Source organism: Mobula hypostoma, chromosome 5 (assembly GCF_963921235.1).
Source record: "Mobula hypostoma chromosome 5, sMobHyp1.1, whole genome shotgun sequence".
Classification (NCBI taxonomy): domain Eukaryota; kingdom Metazoa; phylum Chordata; class Chondrichthyes; order Myliobatiformes; family Myliobatidae; genus Mobula; species Mobula hypostoma.
Window position 1 is genome coordinate 13,544,473 of NC_086101.1, and position 22,243 is coordinate 13,566,715.

Here is a 22,243-nt window from a genome sequence, read left to right on the forward strand (position 1 = left end):
ACTTCAGGACAAATATTTGATGGGAAAGGTCTGTTTCAATCCTGAAAATGAACAGCAATGAAAGGGGTGGAGAATGTCTAGCCTCTTCCTTTCCAGTCCTGAAGGGTCTCTACCGGAAACATCAATTGTTTGATCATTTCCATGGATACTGCCTGACCTGCAAGTTCCTCCAGCACTTTGTGTGTATGTGTTCCTCTTTGGCTGTTTTCAGTGAAAGGATAGAACAGAGAACGCTACAGTACAATACACTACAGACTCCAAGGTTATGCCTACACGTTAAGATCAACCCAACCTTTCCAAAATACAAGCAACACACATAAAAGTTGCTGGTGAACGCAGCAGGCCAGGCAACATCTCTAGGAAGAGGTGCAGTCGACGTTTCAGGGTCTCAGCCTGAAACGTCGACTGCACCTCTTCCTAGAGATGCTGCCTGGCCTGCTGCGTTCACCAGCAACTTTTGTGTGTGTGTTGCTTGAATTTCCAGCATCTGCAGAATTCCTGTTGTTTTCTTTCCAAAATACAGATCCCTCCATTTTCTATCATCCATGTGCACATCTCAATTTATTAAATGTCCATAATGTATCTCCCTCTACCATCACCCCTAGTAGGGCATTCAACACACCCACCACTCTCGTAAAAACCTACATCCTCTTTCCTCTAATCACTCTAAATTATGCTACCAGTATTAGCAATTTCTGCCTAGGAAAAAGTCTCTGGCTAATCATGATCTATGCCTTGTACACCTCTATCAAATTGCCTCCAATGAGAAAAACCCTAGTTCACTCAACTTGTCTTGATAAGACATCTTCACTGATCCAGACCAGCATCCCAGTAAATCTCCTCTGCACCCTCTCTAATACTTCCTCATTCTTCCTGCAATGAGGCAGGATATACAAGTACTTGGATAGACAGGGTCTGATTAGATCTAGCCAACTTGGCTTTGTCCGTGGTAGGTCATATCAAACAATATCAAACCAATCTTGAGTTTTTTGGAGTTTACTGAGAAGGTTGATAAAGGAGAGACAGTGGATTGTGTCTTCATAGACTTTAGCAAGGCTGGCCTAACAAATTAAGTTGCTTGGCAATTTCAATGAAGTAGGCAATTAGATTCAACTTTGATTTAGCAGAACCCAAGAAGTGAAAGCAGGTGGCTGGCTCTCTGACTGGAGACTTGTGACTGGTGGTGTGCTGCAGTGATTGGTGCAGTCTTTTGTTGCTACCGCTGTAGTAATGATTTCGATGATAACATGGTAAACTAGATCAAAAAGTTTGTGACAGCACCACCATGGGGATGTAGTGGACAGTGAGGAAAGCTTAGTGTGATCTGAAAATGGGTGGGGGAAAAAATGCAGATGGATTTAAATGCAAAGAAAAATGTAAGGTGTTGCACTTTGAGGGGACTTGCACAGAGAGTGGTAGGGTACTGAGAAGTGTAGTAGAACCAAGTAACCCGAGAATACAGATCCACAACCTTGTATAAAGTGATGTCACGGGTAATAGGGTCTAAAGAAGGCTTTTGAGGTACTGGCCTTCATAAATCAGGACGTTGAGTACAGGAGTTGAATGTCATGTTGAAGTTATACAAGACATTGGTGAGGCTAAATTTGGAGAAGTGTTCACAGTTTTGGTCACCCACCTACAGGGTAGACGCAAGATGGAATAAGTGCGGATAAAATTTACAAGGATATTTCCAGAACTTGAGGACCTGGAGTACAAGAGAATGGGGGAGATCTTGTAGTGATATGCAAAATTGAGGGCTGTAGATAGGGATGTTTTTTTTTGTCTCCAGTTGGGAGACACTAGAAAGAAGTGAAAGGTGAAATATTTTAGGGGAATTCACGGGGAAACTTCACAGGTGGATGGGAGTGCAATTGAAAAAGTAAGAAGGTTGGGTGGGAGGAGTTGAGTGTCTGGGTGCAGGTAGATGGGATGAGGCAAACAATTAAGTTGGCAGATGCTAGATGGGCCAGAAGGCCTGTTTGTGGTGTGCCACCCTGACTCTACGGCTCTGACTAGTTTACTGTAAGGATTATTGAGCACTTGGGCTCATTGGACCAGAAGTGCCAGTTACTGTGCTGTGTCACTAAATAAATGAGAGGTGGTGATCTGCTTGGGGCCAGCACAGACTTCTATTTATGTTTAGAGACCAAATGAGCAGAATGTCTACCTTCTATGTTGTAGATCTGGAATCGATGGTGATGAAGAGGTGGGGAATGAATTTTTGAAAGATCGGGGCCAGATCAGCCAATGATCAGGACTGAGTAGCCTCCTATTGGTTCAGAATGAAGCTGAGTGGGTCATCGCCTATCAGCCTTTGCATCGGATCCAAATGGGACAAAGGCACAACTCACCTTCAGGGTTCAGCCTGGAACGTGGGCAAGGTGCAGGAGCAGCCGATATCTCGCCAAAGGTGGAGTTTGTCCTCCTCTGGGCCATCTGCTGAACTTTGTGGGCATGTTCTGTTCGTGCCAGAATGTGTGGTGAAACAGTTGCAGGCTGCCCCCAGTGCATCCACCAATTTGATTGGAAGAACCCAAATGATACTGTGCAATATACACCCAGCTCCAGTGGCCTGGTGGCCTCAACTGGGCTGAGATCTTGTATCTTGGCTTGGCTGTATTGCAAATCATACCCACTTCCCTTGTGTTGCTTGGGTGCCCCATACTGACAAGGTATGACCATTGAGTATTGACAGGTGCTAGCTGATGTGTATAGAGGTGTGGGGCTGAAGGATCTGTCTATGCTGTGTGACTCTGACTCAAGGTGTGGAGGCGGGGGTGAAAAGAGAGTTTGGGCACTGGAGATCAACCCCAGGGATGACCCAGTCATGGGGTACAAAGACAGTGATAGAACTTGGTGTGGTTTGACACTTCCAAACACCCTCTGCATTTCCTTGGCGCCTCGGCCAATGAACAGCTTGCCAACATTCCCACACCCATCAGTGCAAATTGAGTTGACAAATCACACACACGCAATGAATTGCATATCAAAATATATTAAGATCTGCATCTTTGTGTTAAATACACATTTTCCATCCACACCACCCCCAAACCGTACACAGTTGTCAATTCACAGGCACTTCACTCCGGGCTGTGCACACGGCCAGCTTTTTCTTCTCCCAGACATCCTCGCCGAGCTCCAGGCCACAGTGCTCAGCACCACGGCGACAGACACATTTGAGCTCGGGCACAGGCCGTTTCCTGTACCTACGTTGGAAGCCCCTGCAGGTTCTGCTTGGACTTCCAGAGCAAGAAAGGTGCAAAATTGGCTTATTCACCAGGCTAACCCAACCGGAGACCCACAAGTTACACCAGTCTAAAGGACAACATTGGCAGGATCCTGCAAATACAGTTAAAATTAGCCAGAAGGACCATCACACTGACCTTGTTGGTGTGCCTGGCTGAATCGTAATGCTGGATCAGAGAGATGGGAGAGGGGGTGAGGGAGTAAATTCCTTTCTGCTGGAATAGTTTTCCTATTGTCTCCAGTCCACTAACTTAAAGAATGGGACAAAAAGCTCCAAGGAAGAGGAGATGGAAGGGAACTAGTTCAATGGCTCTGCCAAAGGGCTAGTTTGGGCGATGGGCTGAAGGGACAACCACTTCCTGAGCAATATCATTCTTATTTAGATTTGAGTCCCTCAGTGAAAAGGAAGTGGTCATTATTATCACATTTATTTCTGATCCCCATTTACCCCTGGACTGAGGGAGGAGGTAATCTGCCCTCGACCACTGTGGCTGAGGTCCTAGCCAGGCCTCGCGAGTGAACCCGGAAGAGCAATTAAGACCAGCAATCCAGTTGCGTAATGGTTACAGAAATTAAGTGTTTTGAGAAGTACACACTTTACATAAATTATCCTGAATTGAGTTAGCTTGAATGGCACAGTGGGATCTGAACCAGTGTCTCCAGTTAATAGACCAGAAGTCTGGGCTCTTGTCCAGAAACCCACAGACATTCAGCATCACATACAAAAATATCAAACCAGTAAGTCAGGCAGAATAGATGGAGGGGAATAAACAGTCAACACTTTGAGGCAAGACCCATCATTGAGACTGGAAAAGAGGGGGAGAAAGCTCGAATAAGAAAGTGGGTGGGGGGGGAGAGAGGGTAGATGCTAAGAAGCTGGGAGGTGATAGGTAGAAGAGGTAAAAGGCTGAAGGAGGAATCTGATCAGACAGGAAGCAGAGGGAGATAATGATGGGCAATTAATGAGAAAGACCCGCCACTTTTTTATTCTGGCCTCTGCCCCTTTTCTTTCCAATCCTGACGAAGGGTCTCTGCCTACCCCCCTCCAGAGATGCAGGCTGACTTGCTGAGTTTCTCCAGCATTGCGTGTGTGTGTGTGTTCTGCAGATTTCCAGCATCTGCCGTACCTAGTGTCGATCATGGACATTCATTCCCCTTCGACCCCCGACCCCCGACCCCCTCGGCCAGCCCAGGGAGCTCAGGAGCCAAAAAAAAGCACCAGCCTGTCGTGGCTGGGTGGGGTCTGCAGGAGACCCAGCTTCCTACTGGCCCACTTGGCTGATGCAAGGAACCAGCTGTACCCGCAACCCCAGCCTGCCCTCCTCCTGGTCGGCATTCCCACCCCCCCACCCCCAATCGATGCTTGCCCGGAAACTGGGACAGGTGCACAGCACGATCCCACGACGGTCTTCCATTTCAGCGACTGCCAATTATGACTGGCATGTAGTCACTCACAGAGTGCCTGGGTGGGGGGAAAAATGAGAGCGGCAGTGAGATGGGATGAATGAGACCAGGGAGAGAGATTTCCCAACTGTGTTCAAAATCCTCACGTATTTGTTTTGCAGCACGGAGAGAGAGTTAGGCCAGGGTGCACTGGGATGGCCAAAGAGGCAGGAACTATGGGATCATTTAACCATATAACAATTACAGCACAGACATGGGTCATCTTAGCCCTTGTAGTCCATGCCGAACTCTTACTCTCACCTAGTCCCACCGACCTGCACTCAGCCCATAACCCTCCATTCCTTTCCTGTCCATATATCTAACCAATTTAACTTTAAATGACAACATCGTACCTGCCTCAACCACTTCTGCTGGAAGCTCGTTCCACATAGCTACCACTCTCTGAGTAAAGAAGTTCCCCCTCATGTTACCCCTAAACTTTTGCCCTTTAACTCTCAACTCATGTCCTCTTATTTGAGTCTCCCCCACTCTCAATGGAAAAAGCCTATCCACATCAACTCTATCTATCCCCCTCATAATTTTAAATACCTCTATTAAGTCCCCCCTCAACCTTCTACGCTCCAAAGAATAAAGACCCAACTTGTTCAACCTTTCTCTGTAACTTAGGAAATGAAACCCAGGTAACATTCTAGTAAATCTTCTCTGTACTCTCTCAATTTTGCTGACATCTTTCCTATAATTCGGCGACCAGAACTGCACACAATACCCCAAATTTGGCCTTACCAATGCCTTGTACAATTTCAACATTACATCCCAACTCCTATACTCAATGCTCTGATTTATAAAGGCCAGCATACCAAAAGCTTTCTTCACCACCCTATCCACATGAGATTCCACCTTCAGGGAACTATGCACCATTTTTCCTAGAATCTCTCCGTTTCACTATATTGTTCTGATGTACATATGACAAATAAAGAAACTGTCCTTAAAATGACATGCAGGCAGAAGAGTATTAGTTTAATTTGACTTCACATTCGGTACAGACAGGAGGGAGGAGTGGGGAATGGTCAGACAGAACACCAAAGGGGACGGAAGGTGACATGACAGGATGGACAGGGTTGGATGATATGACAAGGGGGGGTGATGAAATGGGGCAGACAGAATTGGCAAGGTCGGATGGCGGGACCCCCCTTGTCCTCTGATTTCCCCCTCCCCGACAGAGGCGACATTACGTGGGTCCCACAGACTAGATGGAAACGCAGACAGGGTGACGGGGAGCATGGGGCGGAGATCTCACCTGTTACTCAGCTGCACGCCACCAAACAAGGTGGATCCGTCCCGGCCCACGAACAGCTGCAGTCCGCTCTCTGCAAAACACCAGCCACGGTCAGCGAGGCAGCGAGGACGCATCAGCTCAGCACAGCGCCAACTACAGCCCCACCCCCATCACAAACCCCACAACACTGTTCTCCTCCCCCCCACCCACATCTCACCTTTGACACAGAAACTGCTCTGACCAAGATGAAAAGAAACTGCAGAGTTGTGAACGCAGCCCAGTCCATCGCACAAAATGGCCTCCCCTTCTCGCGGGCTCAGTAATACAGACCCCTCCCACCCCATATGTTTCCTCTTCTCCCACCTCCCATCAGGCAGATGATACAAAAGTTTAAGAACACATACCACCATGGTCAATAAGAGCCCCTACCCCACTGTTATAAGACTCCTGAACGTTTAATTTGTGTTTTGCTTGTGAACATTGTGTATTTAATGCCGGTTTCCTGTGATGCTCCTGCAAGTAGGTCTTCCATTGCACCTGTGCAGATGTGTACGTGACGATAAACTTGACTTTGACTGTATCTTGGTACATTAGTGAGGGATACATTTTCCCCTCCCTGTTACAAACTGGACATTCCACTCTAGGTTCACATCCTCCAACTCCTCCCCAAGAGCACCATCCCTGTCACCCCGGAGAATACAACGATCCCCTTGCCCCAAAGAAACATAGCCTCTCGCCCAACAGCACTAGCACTAACACTAGCTGGGAGAAACTTGGTGTTACACCTGCACTGTACTGCTGCCCTCTTAACCCCATTCTCCTTCCTCCTCTCCATAACCTTCGACACCCTTACTAATCAAGAACCTAGCAACCTACACTTTAAATATACCCAATGATTTGGCCTCCTCAGCTGTCTGAATTCCACAGATACATCCCCTTCTGCCTAAAGGATGTCTCGTTCTCTACAGGGAATAAAATCCTTTACCTGTTCAAACTTTCCCTGTAACTCAGGTCCTCAAGTCCCAGCAACATGACCATACCAGCTGATTAAAATGGGCAACAGCACACCGCCCCCCCCCACAACCCATTGGAAGTTGATTCCAATTCCTTTGCTACTACCTACCCTCTGAGTTGCTGGTGTCCGTGAAGTCCTGGGTTTGCACGATTTTCTCCACGATGTCGTCCGCATTGACCCTGGTGTCACTGATCCACGATGGGTAACTCTCGAGGGCCTGGTTCTTCCGCCTGTGGGGCAGGGAGACGCAAATTAACGAAGCAAACAACCCGGACAACGTCAAGGAGAATCGTGCAGGCACTTCCCTCAAGTTACTACTTTTCAGATGGCAACAAGGAGACGTACAGGAGCAAAATAGATCAGCTGGTTGAGTGGTGATGCAATGAAAACAACCTTGCAGTCAACATCAGCAAGACCAGGGAATTGATTGAGGAAAGTTAAGTCAAGAGAACACCCACAGTCCTCTTTGCAGATCCAGCAGTGGAAAGTGTGAGCAGTTTCATGCCCCTCGGCATCAACATCTCTGAGAGCTATCCTGGGCCCAACATATTGATGCAATCACAAAGAAGGCAAGACAGCAGCTATAGTTCATTAGGAGATTGAGGAGATTTGGTATGTCACCGAGGACTCTAGCAGGTGTACTGTGGGGAGCATTCTGACTGGTTATATCACCGTCTGGTTAGGAGACTCCAATACACACAATCATGAAAAGGATTGGAGCCTCTGTCAGCTGCGTCACAGCCACAAACTTCCCCAACATAGAGGACATTTTAAAGACAGCGGCATCCATCACAAGGGATACTCACTATCCAGAACACGTCATCTTCTCATTACCACCACCGGGGAGGAGGTACAGGAGCCCAAAGACCCACACTCAAATGTTTAGGAATAGCTTCTTCCCCTCTGTCATCAGATTTCTGAATGGACCATGAACACCACCTCACTATTCCTCTTTTGCATTTTTTAAAATTTATTTCTGTTGTAACGGAGTGACCCACCAGCACTGTACTACTGCCCGCATCCTGACTAATCAAAAACCTATCAAACTGTGCTTTAAATACACCCAACTACTTGGCCTCCTCAGCCACAGATTCACTACCCGTGGGATAAAGAAATTCCTCCTCGTCTCTATTCTAAAGGGACATCCTTCTATTCTGAGACTACGTCCTCTAGTCCTAAATTTCTCCACTACTGAAAACATCTTCTCCATCTCCACTCTATCTACGCCTATCAATATTTCATAGGTTTCAATCAAATTTCCCCTCGTTCTATTAAACTCTAGTGCAGTGGACCCCAACCTCCGGGCCGCAGACCGAAACACTGCCGCGAAGCATGCAGGGCTGCAGCGGTAGCCGGGACGCACCCAGCACATCTTTAAGAAAAAAACCGAAATAAACAAGCTAATTAATTAGGTGCCACCTGGCACGTAAATGTCGGCCCAGATCAGAGGTGATTGCTGATTGCGTCACCTCTGATCTAGACCAACATTTACGTGCCAGGTGGCACCTAATCAATCAGCTTGCTTATTTCGGCTTTTTTCTTAAGGATGTGCTGGGTGCATTCCGGCCACTGCTGCATTCTTCGCGGCACTGTATCGGTCTGCGGCCCGGAGGTTGGGGACCACTGGTCTAGGAAGCATAGGCCCAGAACTATCAAACATTCCTCATATTAACACTTTCATTCCCAAAATCATTCTCATGAACCTCCTCTGGACCCTCTCCAAAGCGAGCACATCCTTTCTTAGATAAGGGGCCCAAAACGGCTCATAATACTCCAAGTGCAGTCTAACCAACGACTTATATAGGCTCAGCATTACATCCTGGCTTTTACATTTTAGTCTTCTTGATATAAACACTAACATTACATTTGCCTTCCTTACCTCAAATTCAACCTGCAAGTTAACCTTTAGGTGAATCCTGAACCCTTCACAAGGACTCCCAAGTCCCTATGCCCCTCTGATTTTTTAAATTTTCTCCCCATTTAGAAAATAGTCTACACCTTTATTCCTTCTACCAAAGTGCATGACCGTACACTGCAAGTCCCTATACGATATTCCATCTGCCACTTCTTTGCCCATTCTCCTAACGTGTCCAAGTTCTTCTGCAATCTCCTTGCTTCCTCAACACTTCCTGCCCCTCCAACTCTGTTAGCACATTGGCCCCAAAGCCATCAACTCCAACATCAGCCGGTGCAGCTGCTTCTCCATGGAAGACAAGCTGGGTTGTCTGCGGCTGACCCGCTGCGAGAGGAGCCTCGCAGAAACGCGGCTCCAGCACATCCCATGTACTTCAGGCCATACACCAGGGACTTGTGCTGATGCACTGGACTCCAGTCAACTGGGACACATCAGGACCAGTATATCTTGGCCCAGTCAAGCTGCTGTCCCAATTAGCTGAAGTTTCATGGAAATAGTTTAAAAGGATATACAAAAGACAAACTACCATTTAACGGAGTAACAAATTATGTTCTTAAATAAAATATATAACAACTTAGAACACTCCCAATGCCCCTGATGGTTGTCTGACAAATCTACAGGAAACCTGTGTGGGAGAGTTTGTAAAAAGGGGAAAAGCATTTCACTGGGGCAGTCCCACTCTCTCTGCACCACAAATCCGGGTCCAGTGATATGAGTAGATATCATGACTGGGGTTGCAATGAATGACCTGTGCCTCACCAAGCCCTTTGCTCTCCATGTCGTGTCGCAGAATCACCTTCCTGGCTGTTGGATACTGTAAGTCTCATCCGCCCAGACCACTGGAGCTGACTTTACATGCGAGGACAGGCACGCCCCCATCTCGCCAGGCTGGGAGACCGCCGCCCCTCACCTGTTGAAGGGTGTGGCTACTGTCACACACAAACGGCTACTTGGATTCACAGGTGAGAGGCGAGTGTCCCCGTGGGGACTAAAGGTAACATTCAAGATGATCGTCAATACCTTAATTCTTCGTAGTTCCTAGCTTACTGAAATAGTGAATTAGTTTTAATGTAACTCCAGGTTGCTTCTGGCATCTCCAAGCCTGAACGTTTGAAACCACAGTGAGCAGAACAGTTCTGAATTGTCTTACTGCTCACTTCTCGCTAACTATCAGTGACAAAAAAAAAACACTGCTTTTTGAACACAAACACACAGAAGTAACTCTATTTAAAAACCGTTCACTGAAGCATGATGTAGTGCCTAAAGGACACACAAGTGCACACGACTAATGCGAGTTTGAAACTGTCCGGCAACGGTCTCCTGTCCAAATTAGGCAGCACAGAGCCCTAAATAAACAAGGAAAATCCTGGCTGCTTTCGTAATTATTTTGTTCACTGAAGTTGTCTGAAATAAGCGTCTGCCCCGATTAACCAATGGTCCAACTAGCCGACCACTGCGTTATATTTTGTGACTGTACTTACTGTCGTAAGCTTAGGTACTCTGTGTGACTGTAAGTTTGAACTTAAAACAATCTCGCTGTAATTTTAAGTACTTTCTCCACTGCTAGCTCTACCAGCAGTCCTCTTACCTCGAAAACCGATCAGGGGGTCGAACAGGGCGAGGCGGCTTCTCGAAGACCACCTCCCTGGCGGTGGCCTCCATTTCGGCTGCACTGCTGGGCCCTGACGACAGGCCACTGCTACTGGACGAGAACTTCCTCCTTCGGGTTGGCTCTGACAGGCAACGTGAGTGCTCGGAACTATAACCTGAGGCGAATGAGCAGGCGGAACAGAACGTCAGCCGAGTATGCAAAGCTCCACAAGGCTACATTAACCAGCATAGATTTGTTAAATTCTAACAGATTTGCACAGGATATATTTTATTATTATATGTTCTATTATTACTGCTATATGTACTGCGTATTGTTTCTTGGTCCTGAGGAACATTGTTTCATTTGGTGGTGTACATACAGTATGTACCACTGAATGACACACTTGAACAGAATCATTGACAATAGGATAAACAGATTAATCATTTTACATTTTAAGTGATTTTAAGATTTTAAACTGAATTAGAATTCTGTACAAATACAGAATTTTATGAACTTTCCTAGATTTACATAATATTTAGAGATTCCCAAATTTTAATTATTTATATTTTTAAAAATCTCAGCTGCTCTCCAACTCCTCAATCATGTGCTCGCCACCACTGCCACACGTCTCACTTCATCCCCTACCCACCCACCTTCTTCTCCCTCACCTATCACCTTCCAGATTGTACCCCTCCTCCTCTCCCTGTTATCATCTTCTCTGGTGTTTACTCCCTTCCTTTCCAGGCCTGATGAAGACTCGGGCCTCAAAACGTCCACTGTTTGTTTCTCTCTGTAGATGCTGCCTGACCTGCTGAGCTCCTCTGGTATTTTACATGTGTTACGCTGGATTTCTAGGCTCTGCAGAATCTCCTGTGTCTATTATAGCTTAATTTGGCATCGTGTACAGCACGAGCATTGTGGGCTGAAGGGCCTGTGCTGTTCTATGTTCCCCATGAATTCCTGTGTGGATGCATCCATGCACATTCCCTAATAAAGGTCCTCAGTCCTGGTCACCACCACTGACCCACCACCTCACCCAGCACCTCCTCTGCCAATCCCACCCAGAATCCCAAAGGCTGGGTCAACATCTGCTTCTGCACTCCAGCCAGAGACTTATTCCCATCCGTTCCGTCCCACAGGCAGCTCAGAAACAGGCCCTTCAGCCCATCTAATCCACCCCGGACTGTTACTCTGCCTATCCGCACCTGGACCATAGTCCTCCATGCCTCTCCCATCCATGTACTTATCCAAACTTTGCACAAATGTTCCTCGAAACCGCGTCCACTACTTCCGCTGGCAGCCCGTTCCACACTCCCACCACCCTCCACGTGAAGCCCCCCTCATGTCCCCTTAAATATTTCACTTTTCACCCTTAACCTATAGCCTCTAGTTCTCCATGGAAAAAACCTCCATGAATCTATACCCCTCAGTTTTGTATACCTCCACCAAACCTCCCCTCACTGCCCTAAGCTCCAGGGAGTAAAGTTTCAACATTCAACATTTCCCTGGAACAGGGGTCCCCAACCTTTTTTGCACTGCGGACCGGTTTAATATTGACAATATTCTTGCCGACCGGCCAACGGGGGAGTTGGGGGGGGAGGAGTTCAAGTAGGATTGCCAACTATCTCACTCCCAAATAAGGGACAAGAGTAGCTGTCAAATACGGGACACTTGTGTTTTCCCCGATAAAGACTATCATAACCATGAAGCCTTGCGTGGGCACCTGTGCGCATACGTGACGTGCGCATGCGTGTACGTGCCAATTATTTTTTTTCCTCTACAAATCGGTTTTGACTTAATGTTCTCGATTCTGTTAAGTGAAACTACACTGTACATACATTATTCCTACTTTATATAGGCTGAGTATTTATCACATCATTCCTGCTTTTACTATATGTTAGTGTTATTTTAGGTTTTATGTGTTATTTGGTATGATTTGGTAGGTTTTTGCAAGTTCAACAGTGCGTGACAGGGAATGAGGAAAGGTGCAGCTGACTCATATCGTTTCCTCACAGCCTGGTAGCATACGCTTTGCGGCCCGCTACCAGTGGTTGGGGACCACTGCATTTACAGACCTCAGGTCCTCAAGTCCCAGCAGCATCGTTGTAAGTTTTCTCTGATTCCCGGGATCCACTCACCGGAGACTTTGGAATGGAGGCTGCCGAAGCTGGAGGTGGAGCTCCTGGTCCGCCGGCTGTAGCCGCTCTCTTCTGGAGGTGTACCTGCACTGTCCAGATCTTCACCGATGCCCGGGGAGGGGGAGCAGGAAATAGAGGATACAATGAGAGCGGGAGGGGCTGTGGGCAGTGCCAGGGAATAAGCAGCAAGAGGCTGGAAGGGGTCACAAGGGGAGGGGGAGAGCTCCGCAGTGGGTGGTGCTGTAGCCGTCCCACAGTTCCGGGGTTCGATCCCCACCTCTGGCACTTTTTTGTTTTAAACACACCCCCCCCCCCACCCCACTCCCACATCCCAGATCAAGACCGAGTGGACTGCTGGCCACTGGAAACTGTCCCTTGGGGTAGTGAGGTCAGTGGGCGGCAGGAGGATCAGCTTGAGGGTCACACGAGGGAGATGGTTAACAGGAAAACAGGGATACAAGTCGGGGGATAGGACTAATGGGATTGTTCTGACTTCTTGTCCTCTTGTGTTATAAGGCAAGAGAGAGGGTGCTACCCCACCACACAAAAGGGTGAAAGGCACAGGTGTCTCCACGAGGTGGCAGTGTCTGGGGACAGAGGAGGGAGACATTCACAGTGGATCTGAAGGGGGGACTTTCCCCCCCACTAGAACAGGGTGGGAATCTGGATCACACTGCCTGAGGGGGCAGGAGGCAGAGACCCTCACAGCATTAAGGGTCAATGCACACAGCCCCTTGCCCAGGGAAGGGGAACAAAAAAAAGAGGGCAGGGGTTTAAATTGAAAGATTGAAAAACGGAGTTGAGGGGAAATTTCACGCACAGGCTACTCATACATGCTACAATTGCCAGAGGACGTGGTTGAGCAAGGTACAATGACAACAGTTAAAGGATATTTGGATAAGTACATGGTTTGGAGGGTTTAGACAGAGTTGGGCAAACACAGACGAAAGGGCTGTTCGGCTCTGGGGTCAGTATGGACATGTTGGGCCAAAGGGCCTGTTTCTGTGTTATATGAGCCTACAACTTTAAGTATGTAGATGAAGACTTCAGTCAGGTGTAGAAGGTTACAGAACGAGTGCCAGTCAACAGAATTAGTGTAGATGGATACGCAGTGGTTAGCGTGGAGATATTGAGCCAATTCCACAAGCGGCGGAGGTGAAACATTTGAGTGCTTAAGACAGAGACAGAAACAGAGACCCTCCCCACTGCCCCACCCGGCCCAGGAGGGGGAGAGGACAGTGTGTGATCCTCTACACCGCCCGGTCCCAGAGGGGGAGGGGACGGGGGGAGGGGACAGTGTGTGACCCACTACCCCACCCAGACCCAGAGGGAGGGGACAGTGTGTGACCCTCTACCCCACCCAGTCCCAGAGGGGGAGGGGACAGTGTGTGACCCACTACCCCACCCAGACCCAGAAGGGGAAAGGACAGTGTGTGACCCACTACCCCACCCAGACCCAGAAGGGGAAAGGACAGTGTGTGACCCTCTACCCCACCCGGTCCCAGAGGGGGAGGGGACAGTGTGTGACCCACTACCCCACCCGGTCCCAGAGGGGGAGGGGACAGTGTGTGACCCACTACCCTACCCAGACCCAGAAGGGGAAAGGACAGTGTGTGACCCACTACCCCACCCAGACCCAGAAGGGGAAAGGACAGTGTGTGACCCACTACCCCACCCAGACCCAGAAGGGGAAAGGACAGTGTGTGACCCTCTACCCCACCCGGTCCCAGAGGGGGAGAGGACAGTGTGTGACCCTCTACCCCACCCGGTCCCAGAGGGGGAGGGGACAGTGTGTGACCCACTACCCCACCCAGACCCAGAGGGAGGGGACAGTGTGTGACCCTCTACCCCACCCGGTCCCAGAGGGAGGGGACAGTGTGTGACCCTCTACCCCACCCGGTCCCAGAGGGGGAGGGGACAGTGTGTGACCCACTACCCCACCCCGTCCCAGAGGGGAGAGAGGACAGTGTGTGACCCACTACCCCACCCCGTCCCAGAGGGGGAGAGGACAGTGTGTGACCCACTATCCACCCAGTTCAAAAGGGGGAGGGGACAGTGTGTGACCCTCTACCCCACCCGGTCCCAGAGGGGGAGAGGACAGTGTGTGACCCACTACCCCACCCAGTCCCAGAGGGGGAGAGGACAGTGTGTGACCCACTACCCCAGGGACAGTGTGTGACCCACTACCCCACCTGGTCCCAGAGGGGGAGGGGACAGTGTGTGACCCACTACCCCACCCCGTCCCAGAGGGGGAGGGGACAGTGTGTGACCCACTACCCCACCCGGTCCCAGAGGGGGAGGGGACAGTGTGTGACCCTCTACCCCACCCGGTCCCAGAGGGGGAGGGGACAGTGTGTGACCCTCTACCCCACCCGGTCCCAGATGGGAAGAGGAGAGTGTGTGACCCACTACCCCACCCGGACCCAGAGGGAGGGGACTGTGTGTGACCCACTACCCCACCCGGTCCCAGAGGGGGAGGGGACAGTGTGTGACCCACTACCCCACCCTGTCCCAGAGGGGGAGGGGACAGTGTGTGACCCACTACCGCACCCTGTCCCAGAGGGGGAGGGGACAGTGTGTGACCCATTACCCCACCCCGGTCCCAGAGGGGGAGAGGACAGTGTGTGACCCACTGCCCCACCCGGTCCCAGAGGGGGTGGGGACAGTGTGTGACCCACTACCCCACCCCGGTCCCAGAGGGGGAGGGGACAGTGTGTGACCCTCTACCCCACCCCGGTCCCAGAGGGGGAGGGGACAGTGTGTGACCCACTACCCCACCCAGTCCCAGAGGGGGAAGAGGACAGTGTGTGACCCACTACCCCACCCAGTCCCAGAGGGGGAAGAGGACAGTGTGTGACCCACTACGCACCCGGTCCCAGAGGGTTTCACAGTGCTATTTAACAAAAACATGGGCCCTTTGGTTCATCCTGACCAAGAGGCCAACCTGAGCTAGTCCCATGTGCTTGTGTTTGCCCGATATCCCTAAGGTTGCCCCTCAGGTTCCGCTTAAATCTTTCTCTTCTCACTCCATACCTATGCCCCTACCTGAGGGCGACTGATCATTCACCTTATGTCCACCCCTCCTGATTTTCTGGGACTGGGCGGGACAGTGGGTCACATCCCAAGGGGACAGGCTGTTGCTGAATTCACTCATGGCCGGATTCCCTTACCTGACCCCATGATGAGTGAGCGACACTTGGGCAGCCTCAGAGTGCTGGGTCTCCGGAGAGCCCCCCTCTCCTTCCCTGCATCGCCTTTGCAATCGGCTTCCAGGCCTCCCTCGCTCCCCACGGCCGTGCTCAGATTGGCACTGGACGGTGGTCTGGAGACAACAGTAACACATACTGATCAGCAGCGCAGATAACAAGACCACAAGACACAGGAGCTCATTTAGGCCATTCAGCCCATCAAGTCTGCTCTGCCATTCAATCATGGCTGACTTATTTTCCTTCTCAACCCAATTTTCATCACTTTACGGTGCCAGTGATTACCGATCAGGGCTGGATTCCCACCACTGTCTGTAAGGAGTTTGTACATTCACAGCTTTGCTCCCGGGTGCTCCGGTTTCCTCCCAGATTCCCAAGGCGTTCGGGTTAGTGAGTTGTGGGCAAGTTCTGTTGGTGCCAGAAGTGTGGGGCACTTGCGGGCGGCCCAGTACTATCCTCGCTGTCTTGATTTGATCCAAACAACGCATTTCACTGTATGTTCTGATGTGCACAGAAAACAAGAGATTCTGCAGACACTGGAAATCCAGAAGCAACCAATCGTTTTCTAATTTTTTTTTGCCCTTTGACACCCTTATTAATTAAGAAATGGTCAACATTTGTTGATGTGGAAACCATAGAAAGGGAGCAGAGGAGATTTACAAGGATGTTACCTGGATTGGGGAGCATGATTTATGAAAAGAGGTTGAGTGAAGTCAGCCGTTTCTCCTTGGAGCAACGGAGGATGAGAGGTGACCTGATAGAGGCATATAAACTGATGAGAGGTATTGATTTTACGCAGAGAGTGGTGAGTGCGTGGAATGGGCTGCCGGCAACTGTGGTGGAGGCAGATACGATAAGGACTTTTAAGGGACTTTTGGATAGGTACATGGAGCTTAGAAAAATAGAGGGCTATGGGTGAGCCTAGTAATTTCTAAGGTAGGGACATGTTCGGCACAATTTTGTGGGCCGAAGGGCCTGTATTCTGCTGTAGGTTTTCTATGTTTCTATCTGCTTTAAATACACCCAAAGACTTCTTCCTCATCTCCATTCTAAAAGGTTGTCCTTGTATTCTGTGCCCTTTGGTCCTGGACTCTCCCACAAGAGGAAAGATCGTCTCCACATCAGTTCTATCTAGGCCTTTCAGTATAAAATAGCTTTCTATGAGATCTGCCCCCATTCTTCTAAACTCCAGCGAGTACAGGCCCAGAGCCAAACACTCCTCATATATTAACCCTTTCATGACCAGAACCATTCTCATACACTTCCGCTGAACCCTCTCCAATACCAGCACGTCCTTTCTTAGACCTGGGGCCCAAATCTGGCCACAATAGTCTACGTCTACCACGAGCAAGAAAACAAAATGCTGGCACTCAAGGAGCTGTCGCGCATCACTTGAATCACAGGTTCACTGACACCACTGCTGTTGGACGAAGGCGCTGCACTTCATTCGGGACTTGAAGAGATTTGCTACGTCACCAGAGACGTGGTAGCGTAGTGGTCAGCACAATGCTTTACAGTACCAGTAACCCGATATCAATCCCTGCCACTGCCTGGCAGGCGTTTGTACGTTCTCGCCGTGACCTCATGGGTTTTCTCTGGGTGCCCCAGTTTCCTGCCATATTTCAAAGATGTTCTGGTTGGTAGTGTTGGCACGTGGCAAGTGGTTAAGGCGTTCGTCTAGGGACTTAAAGGTCGCTAGTTCAAGCCTTGGCTGAGGCAGCGTGTGTGTCCTTGAGCAAGGCACTTAACCACACATTGCTCTGCGATGACACCGGTGCCAATCTGTATGGGTCTCTTACTCACTCTTCTTTCAGTTAGTCCTGACGAAGGGTCTCGGCCTGAAACGTCGACTGCACCTCTTCCTATAGATGCTGCCTGGCCTGCTGCGTTCACCAGCAACTTTGATGTGTGTTGCCAGTATGGGTTCTAATGCCCTTCCCTTGGACAACATCGGTGTTGTGGAGAGGGGAGACTTCCAGCATGGGCAACTGCTGGTCTTCCATACAACCTTGCCCAGGCTTGCACCCTGGAAACCCTTCAAGGCGCAAATCCATGGTCTCATGAGACTAACGGATGCCTATATAAACTGGTTGGTAGGTTAACCGGTTGTTGTAAATGATCCTCTGGTTAGGCTAGGGTTAATTCGGAGATTGCTGAGTCAGAAGGACGTTTTCTGCATGGCATCTCAATAAAAAAGTTAAGAATTTGTACAGGTGCACCACGGAGAGCATTGTGACCGAATGCATCACAGTCGGTGCCGGAGGCTCCAAACCACAGTATCACAAAAGGCTGCAGAGGGTTGTAACCCCAGCCAGTCCCATCACTGGCACAAACCTCCGTGTTACTGAGGACATCAACAGATAGTGCCTCAAGACAGCAGCATTCATGTCTGAGGTCCCTCACCACGTGCCCTGCTCTCATTACTACCATCAGGGTGGTGCTACAGGAGCCTGAAGACTCAGATGTGACCCAGCAACAGCTTCTTCCCCTCTGCCGTCAGACTTCTGAACGTGCACAAACCCATCACACTTTCTTTTTGAAGTTTGTAATTTCTGATTGTTTCTGTCTGTGCCCTGCACTGCTGCTGCAAAACAACACATTTCACAGCATATAAGGCAGTGACTCCGATTCTACGGCAGTGATGAATCAGCGTACAGGAGTGCGACAGGTCACCTTGTCCAGTGATGCCACGACATCAAACTCTCGCTCAATGTCAGTAAGGAAAAAGGACTGAGCATCGACTTCAGGATGGGGATAATGTCTCCATTGGGGCAGTGGCTGCAGAGAGAGTCGGCAGGTTTAAATTCCTGGGTGTGAATATAGCAGATGACCTGCTCTGGGCCCAGCACGTAAATGCACTCACAAGGAAGGCATGCCAGCATCTTAGGAGGTTTGGCACTGAACGCTCTAACTGTACTGTCGAAAGTATCCTGACTAGATTTATCGCTGCCTGATATACGATGCACAGGAAAGCAAGAAGCTGCAGACAGCAGGGGACCCAGCCCAGTACACCTCTGGCACATCCCCCCCCCCCCCCACCACTGATAGTATCTGCGGGAGACGATGCCTCAAGACGACAACATCCATCAAAGATCCCCACCATCCTGGCCACGCCATCTTCCTGCAGATACCATCGTACAGACCTCGGCCACGCCATCTTCCTGCAGATACCATCGTACAGAGGCCTGGAGTCCCACACCACCGGGATCAAGAAAAGCTTCAACTATTCAGCTCCTGACAAGCCTAATCACCACCTCAATACAGAAACACTATGACCACTTTGCACTGTAATCTCCGAATGGCTCCTATGTCTTATGGACTTATAAACGAAGATTTTTACTTTGTTCCAATTGTTCTCTTTCTTGTATCATTTACACTTAACATGTTACTTTTTTCTTGTGTATACTGTGTATCTGATGCTTTGCATCTGTGCGAACATGTACATTTGACAATAAACTCGGTGTGAATGACCTCGCAGCTGGGTGTCATTCCGTGGACTGACAGTGGGTGGCGCTGTTGCCCACTCGGTCACCCTGCATTGATCTGGGCCACCGCACCATTGACAGACGCAGCCGAGCAGAGCAGGAACTTTGGCCGCCACACCGCAAGGCCACAGGCTGGGGGCAATGGAGTCACCTATGGAGAGGAATGAAGAGTCATTGTTTCGGGCAGAGACATTACGGGTCTGGACTCCAAAAGTCGCCTCTTTATTGCTCCACCTGACTCTGCTTTGGACACTTTTAACTTGCACTGGACACTTATAACTGATTTTAACTGACATGTGGCTGTTGCGTTTTACTATTTATTGTTATGTTTATTATTTCGTGTTGCGTTTGTTATGTTATGATTGCACTGCCCTTGAGAAACGCTGTCTCATTCTGCCCTGCAGAGCTGATGTATGGTTAGAATGACAATAAAGTTTTTTGAATCTTTGAATCTTTGAATCTTGAATCTCTCCATAGATGCTGCCTGATTTGCTGAACTCCTCTGGCATTTTGTGTGTTTTACTCTGGATATGCAGCATCTCGTGCTTGTGACCCAGTTTCCCCAGCAATGTGTGTGTTGCTCCCGAGTCCAGCAACCTCTTCATCTCCAACTCCCTATCGGTTCTCTTTTTCCTGTTAACCTACGGTGTGGGTTAAATCACAGACATCAAGTAACTTACCAGCCTGTACACAGTTGGGACGTGAGAGGAAGCCGGAGCATCCGCAGAGAACGTGCAAATTCCACGCGGGCATCGTGAGTGGTGGTAAAAGTCAGGACAGGAAGTTATTTAATGCCAGGAGAGGTTCAGTGGGCTAAATGGCCTCTATCAGTTCCCCTGGGAAACTGGGCAGGTGGGAAGTGGCAAACGTGGGCTCAGTTTTATTTATTTTAGCAAGCTGTCAGGCCAGGATTTTGTCCCCATCCTTTGAGAGAGTGGGGGGTGAGCCGCTTTCTTAAACCCCATTGGGGGGGGGAAATGGGATTGTTCTAAGTTTCGGGACAGACTCAATGGACTGAAACGTCTCCTCCACATTCACAGAAATGCAACAGAACCAAGAGCTGAAGTCTGCGGCGATGGTAAAACAAATACGATAAAATGTGGAGAAGAACAGACAACTGTCAAAACAAGGAGAGCGCAGTGACAGGTCGGTACTCACGTCTTAAAGCATGGATCCCCCAACAATAACTGCATACTGATGGAGACCTGGGAGAGGCAGAGAAGAGCAGACAAAATGAGTGAAGAAACAAGGCCAAGAGAAGATGAGACAGAAAGAATCAATGACAAGTGGAACACAATTGTAAAATTCAGACAGTTCAACAAAAAATGGCAAAGGTACAGACAGGGAAAAATGACGGGGGGGGGCAGAAACAAGAACCTTTCATCAGAAATTTCACAAATATAGCTGTTCAAGTATTCCTCATGTGTCAGCCTCTCACCCTTCCTCCACCCCATCCAAAGGACAGTAAATCACCTCCTTTCTCATCTTAGAGCTTGGATAATGTCAATGTTGGCTCCAAAGCATCACAGGTTGCAACTAAAGGGTTACAGCGACAAGGGTCGATCAATGTAACCTCACTTAACACCGACGATTTTTGTTGGGACAATGTAGAGTTTTGATCTTTACCAAATCTGTTTTTTTAATTCCTCTTTCTGAGGCAATTGTAGCATCTCACAGGAGACAAAGGTGGGATATACAATATATAACTCATTTGTAAACAAGGAACTTTATAATGATAGTGCAAAACTTAAACTAAAATGTCATCCTGTGTCTCCCGGACACATCAAACGTTCTTACAAACTTGTACAGGTATGCTGTTGAAGGTATCCTGTCTAGTTACATCTCCTCTGCTGCGGCAATTTTTATGTGTACAAACACAAAAAGCTGCAGAGAGCAGCGGACTCTGCCCAGTACATCACAGGTACATCTCTCCCCACCATCTACAGGAGGTGCTGCTTCAAGAAGGCAACACCCAACATCAAAGACCCTCCACCATCTTCTTGCAGTTACCATCGGGCAGGAGGTACAGAATGCTCAGGTCCCACTCCACCCAACTCAAGAACAGTTACTACCCTTCAAACACTTGGTTCCTGAACTGAATTGAATTGACTTTATTTCTTCACATACATGAGGAATAAAAGTCTTTACGTTATGTCTCTGTCTAAATGTGCAATCGTTGTAATTTATAATAAATAGAACAGTCAATGTAACATAGAAATACACTCCAATCAGCATGAGTTAATCAGTCTGATGGCCTGGTGGAAGAAGCTGTCCCGGAGCCTGTTGTTCCTGGCTTTTATGCTGCAGTACCGTTTCCCGGATGGTAGCAGCTGGAATAGATTGTGGTTGGGGTGACTCGGGTCCCCAATGATCCTTCGGGCCCTTTTCTCACACCTGTCTTTGTAAATGTCCTGAACCGACCTGCACAACCCTAATCACCGTCTCGGTATACCAACACCACGACCACCTTGCACTGCAATACACTGTCTTTTTGCTGTTCTACTTGTGTTTGTTCTTCTATAATTTACAATGTTTTTTCATGCGATTATTGTGTCTCCAGTGCTGAGAGCCTGTGATGCTGCTGAATGTAAGTTTTTCATTGCACCTGTACACATGTGTACAATAAACTCCACTTCGACTTTGGATTTGACTCACTCTCCAGGGCCCCTGCTCCCTGTGCCCTGGGAACGTCAGGTTCAGACAGTCACTGACTCAAGGTGAAAATTCCAATTTACAGGAATTTTTTTTTTTTAATTCCCCTTAATACGCAGAGAATTCTGTGGAGGCCAAATAAATGGAGCAATGCACGCAAAATTCGGGAAGAACTCAGCAGGTCAGGCAGCATCTATGGAGAGGATTAACTGTCAACGAACATCAACTGCTTATTGTGTGTGTGTGTGTGTGTGTGTGTGTGTGTGTGTGTGTGTATACGTGCATTCATGCGTGTATACGTGTGTGAGTGCGTGT

General features: G+C 48.9%; 1 protein-coding gene across 3 annotated transcripts in view; it reads right to left on the reverse strand.

Annotated features, from left to right (window-relative positions):
• Positions 1 to 2,971: 2,971 nt before the first annotated feature.
• Positions 2,972 to 22,243, reverse strand: part of LOC134346619 (early estrogen-induced gene 1 protein-like) — a 43,365-nt gene continuing 24,093 nt past the window's right edge. For all 3 annotated transcript variants that reach the window (XM_063048061.1, XM_063048060.1, XM_063048062.1), the window contains exons 5-11: positions 20,435 to 20,481; positions 15,756 to 15,907; positions 12,586 to 12,684; positions 10,445 to 10,622; positions 7,050 to 7,171; positions 5,948 to 6,017; positions 2,972 to 4,708 (exon numbers count right to left, since the gene is read on the reverse strand). In XM_063048061.1, the coding sequence (XP_062904131.1) occupies positions 4,663 to 4,708; positions 5,948 to 6,017; positions 7,050 to 7,171; positions 10,445 to 10,622; positions 12,586 to 12,684; positions 15,756 to 15,907; positions 20,435 to 20,481 (714 nt within the window). In that variant the 3' untranslated portion in view covers positions 2,972 to 4,662. The remainder of the gene's footprint in view (positions 4,709 to 5,947; positions 6,018 to 7,049; positions 7,172 to 10,444; positions 10,623 to 12,585; positions 12,685 to 15,755; positions 15,908 to 20,434; positions 20,482 to 22,243) is intronic.